Source organism: Cyprinodon variegatus, unplaced genomic scaffold (genome assembly GCF_000732505.1).
Source record: "Cyprinodon variegatus isolate N-32 unplaced genomic scaffold, C_variegatus-1.0 Scaffold710, whole genome shotgun sequence".
Lineage (NCBI taxonomy): Eukaryota > Metazoa > Chordata > Actinopteri > Cyprinodontiformes > Cyprinodontidae > Cyprinodon > Cyprinodon variegatus.
This window is the reverse complement of record NW_015151163.1, coordinates 328,254-333,023: the sequence shown is the minus strand read 5'-3', so window position 1 is coordinate 333,023 and position 4,770 is coordinate 328,254. Positions and strand designations below refer to the sequence as shown.

Below are 4,770 nucleotides of genomic sequence, written 5' to 3'. Positions count from 1 at the left end.
AACTCTCCTCCGCTGTCCATAGCGTTCCTTGACAGTGTCGTTTCTAAGTCACCAATTTAGTGCTACTTGGTGCCAATGGAATTTCCCATTGGGAACTAAGCACTAAGCTGCTAACTGGTTAGCAAGATGCTTCGGGGGACACCGGCCACAACCAAACTTGTTTGCAAACCGTCCGCCACAACAATCCCGCCCTCTTGATAAACAACCAATCACATCCACTTTATTCACTCGTGTAAAGTCGTGCACCACTCTGGAGTAATCAGAAATGCAACCATTGGAATGGTCGCTTTCCCTATGACTTTAAGTCCTAATTTTATCTATACTTTTGTAAAAATATAACATACTGACCTTTTTGAACCCTGTGACTAAAAATTAACAAATTATGAAAAAAATGAAACTTGTATTAAAGTTAATAAAATCTTAACTAAAACTCAGAATTATTCAAATAATAAAAACTATTTAAAACTAGTAAATCCAACCAAATACTAATCAGAACTATGTTACAGAAAAATGGAGTTGCATTTAAAGATATACAAAACTAGAATAAAAAATCTCAAAAATATCCTGGCATTAAAGAGACAGTTGCAGGACAGAAGTACAAACAAAAGGGAAAAGATCAATCTGCTGCAGAAGCTCACCAGAGAAGAAGTTCTTGGCTCGTAGGTAGCTGACACTCAGGCGAAGGATGGACAGTTTGTCGAGACTAGCAGTAACCTCCTCAGGAAATGGCAGCAGGCTGGCTAGTCGCTCCAATTCGCCATTCAGCCGATCTCTGTGACGTTTGGATGGATTTGACTTGGTCCCCTCAGCAGCAGGCGGTTTCACCCTGGCCATCAGAAATAAAAACAGCCTTAGGCAGCATAGTTTTACAGGATAGTTTTACATTAATAACAGCAATTTGGATAGTAGTAGTCTGGATACTGTTCTTATTAATTTAGCTAAAAATATTACCACTTTGGGCTATGCACTGTTTATTGAACAATGATCTTCCATAAACAGTCTGGACACTGTTAAGCATGGGCAGATTGGGGAGACTTTAGAGTCTTCAGCACAAGACCCAAAAACCATACATCATAAATGAAACTTGTCATTTTCAGGGAGAAAATGGGGGAGAGAGGAGAAAGCCTATACTCCAAAAAAAAAATTAAAAAATTAGAACGATCTTGTCCAGGATTGATGCTTAGAAACTTGTTCATGCATTTGTTTTATTTTATGCTGGACTATTGTAATTCTTTATTATGAGAAGGTCCACAAGCTATAGTTAAAAGCTTTCAGCTGTAGACATAGTTCTGATAAAAAATTTAAGGTAAGATAAATTTTCTCCTATTTAGCCTCCCTTTAATGGTTTCCTGATAAATGTAGAATATAAGGCAAAACCCTTCTCAGGTATAAGACCCTACATAACCAAGCTCCAACCTATACTGTATCAGGATCTGATTGTTCCTTACGTTCCTACAGTAGAGCAATTTGCTCTTAATCTCCAGTAGAATGGAAGGCAAATCTTTTATGTATCAGGTTCCTTTCCTATGGAACCAGCTACCAGTTTTAGTTGGAGAGGCAGACATCCTGTTTACTTTTAAGGCTAGGCTTAAAACGTTGATAAAGTTTATAACTGCAATGGCTCGGGTTAGTCCGACCAATATTAATAGTTTTGCTGCTATAGGCTTAGAGTGCTGGTGGACATTGGGACCACTTTTCATCATTCTGCTCAATTTTTTCTCTATTCTCGATATCTGGAACATTTGTTAGTTCAATCCCTAACTTTATGTTCTCTTTGCATTTTCTCGTCCAAAATGGCTTCATCTAGTGTGTTCTTGTTTGGCTGTGACACCATCCTGGAGTAAAATATCAGCTGGGCTGCTGCCATTAACTCCTTCGATTACAGTTGAATGAATTGTTTTTCAGCATTTAGTCCTGTTTCTTTTTTAGGCATAGGTTCAGCTTTTACTGTGAATAACTGTATGTGCTCTCTGTCCTTTTTGGCATAAAAAGTGGCTCGTCTGCTTAATGATATCTTTCCTAGACAGAATCATCTATGGAGCTAGTTTACTGTTACCTTTTCTAACATAGAAAGTATTTATAGATCAGTGCTGTTATGTTGTTTTCATATCTCTGCTTCTGTCTTCTTGAACCTTCAGTTGGCAAAAGACCTCTCATAATATTCCTGGTTCTGACTGAGTTTTTCTTGATAGAAAAGAGCTTTTCCTCTCCAATGTTGCTGCATGAATGCTTGCTGTGAGGGATTTCAAAAGCACCAACAATACAATGTAAGCAAAGGTTTCTACATGATCATTCAGGAGGTGTGAATCCTGCAAAGTCAATGACATGATGCAGTCTGATGCAGTTTGATTTGTTCCTTATGTACAAATATTTGGGCCAAACCTATCTTATGATCTGATTGCATTAACTCTGTAAAGTGCCTTGAGATGATATGTGCTGTGAATTGCAAAATATACATAAACTGAATTAAATTTAATTAATAATATTATGTTATAATATAATAATATTTTTATGTGTCAACAGTATACATTTTATTTGTTGTAGTCTCAAGAAGGATGGTACTCAGTAACTTAATAGGTTTTAACATAGATTTCATCCTAATTAATCCATTTAGACATGATCCCAGATAAAGGCTCTTGTATTTGGGTTCCATAAAGAAAATAAACAGCTGATAATGTGCTTGGAAATCTGCAGAAAGCTGGACTTCCTGCTGCTCGGATCAGAGCTCCGACAGTAGGAAACATGAAGGTTTATACAGGCAATGACAGGATGGGGGTAAAACATTTGGTGCAGCTGCCAGGAGTTCATTCATGGTGACATGCATGACTCACCAGCCCTGCAAAGACAGAGGACAGGGAAAAGTCTGTTTACATATTAAAATCAGAAGACTCTTCCAGGCTCTGCAATAATGTCTTCATGTTTTCATCTGATGCATCAAAAGTGTTCACATGTAGTGTTGATATGTTCTTAAGAAGGCTTATTTTTCTTTATCTGCTCTCTCAGTTCAATATTTGATTTATTTTTACTGAACAAAACCACATATCTATTTTTTGTAAGGTTGGGTTTATAGCAAATAGAATAGAGGAATTTAAAAAGTGCATCCTTTATTTCCTTTACAGTGATAAATAAATCAAATTATCCAGATGATATTCAATGCTGATATGGCAAGCCCTTAAATGGAATTCAAATCACCACTAAAAGTTAAGTGATTTAAATGTTTTTCTGACGGACATCCTCTCAGCCAAGACATATGAGGTCTTCTTTTTAAATACAAAGAAATTGAAAGAGCACCAATCTTCTCTCACACCAAATGATCAATTCTCTTTAACAGGACAAGTCATATCCATCCAGTCTCACTCACACTAGCCCTGCCAGAATTGTAGAAGCTGGAATCAGACCCAAAACTTTCTCATCGCATGATAATTTTTCTACCTCTGTGGCCGAAGAGAAGAAGAGATGAAAAATGTAAACAAGGAATTACTTTCACTTTAGTCAGAGGCTGCTGCCGTAAATGCCCTGTTAATCTATCTAAAATAACAATATACATTAATATTATAAGTAATTTTTAAATGGAATATTAATTATAATAGTTAATTAGGCATATATGAATACAAGGTAGAATGGTTCAGTTTAAGGGTTGCATGTTAAAGTACATTGTATATTAGAAGTGTTATATAGATTGACATGGGGTTAGGAGTAAATAAGTGCATACTTCCTCCTGCCCCCTTTCAAAGAGATTTATGTGTTTTTCTATTATGATTTTGTATTTCTTTTTTTATTCAATTCAATTTTTCATCATCACTGACTGGGAATCAAATCTTATTCTGAGCAAGTATGCTGGGACAGTGGACATAAACCACTCCATCTAACAAGAACAGTGTCAAGCAAAACCTGGGACAGTATGAGCAGCCAGACAAGCTGAATAATGAGTAGAACAAAATATAATACTGAGAAAAATAAATAAAATCAAGTTTGAAATTTAGCCTGACGACAAATGCTGACCTAATGAACCAATTTAGTTGATTGCAAATAGTGATTGATGGATTGATTGAATGATTCAATTTACAATGGTAACTGTGGTTATTTTTCTAAACCTTAGTTAGAAATGTGGAAATACAGAATATACTGATTGTGTATACATCATAATTTTTGTATATGAATAAAATGGGTTTATGCCTTCTGTGAGAGTAATATTTTTTAAGGTTTTCGCATCATTTATTTAACTTTTTTTTTTAGCTGAGAGGTCAGTTTTCTGTAGATTAAAGTTTTACAGGTAATGTTAATGTCAGCTATAGGCAGTTTTACCACCAGGGGGTGGCAAGGGGTGGCCACGGCTACTCTGTGCATCCCACTGGCCACCCCACACACCAGTGTAAATTTTTCAGCATTTCATCCCATTATGCACAGCTAGCGACGTGACATTAAAAATCACACAAACCAATATATGAGTAGGTCTTCACTTAAGTCTTTATGATTTCTGCAGGATGGTTTACCACAATAGTAGATCCAAACCCTGAAATTATGGCTTTTAGTTTCTGTGTGCCACCCCGAGGCATGCGACACTTAAAACCAAGCATATATTTCAGGTTTACACAAATACTATCTTCATTCAATCTAAAAATATTGTAAAAGTTTATTTTGTGTCAAAGTGTGAGTCATCAAATATTTCACACTTTTATGCCCGCTATTATGGATTTAAGCCAAAATAGCATCTTGACGAATTAAATTTTGTGACTTTTCTTTAAAGCTACAGTGTGTAATAATTACAGG

General features: G+C 36.0%; 1 protein-coding gene across 1 annotated transcript in view; it reads right to left on the bottom strand.

Annotated features, from left to right (window-relative positions):
- The window catches only part of LOC107097609 (aryl hydrocarbon receptor-like), a 51,817-nt gene that overhangs the window by 41,959 nt on the left and 5,088 nt on the right, over positions 1–4,770 (bottom strand). Inside the window, exon 2 of the mRNA XM_015394814.1 lies at positions 639–826. Within this exon, the coding sequence (XP_015250300.1) occupies positions 639–826 (188 nt within the window). The remainder of the gene's footprint in view (positions 1–638; positions 827–4,770) is intronic.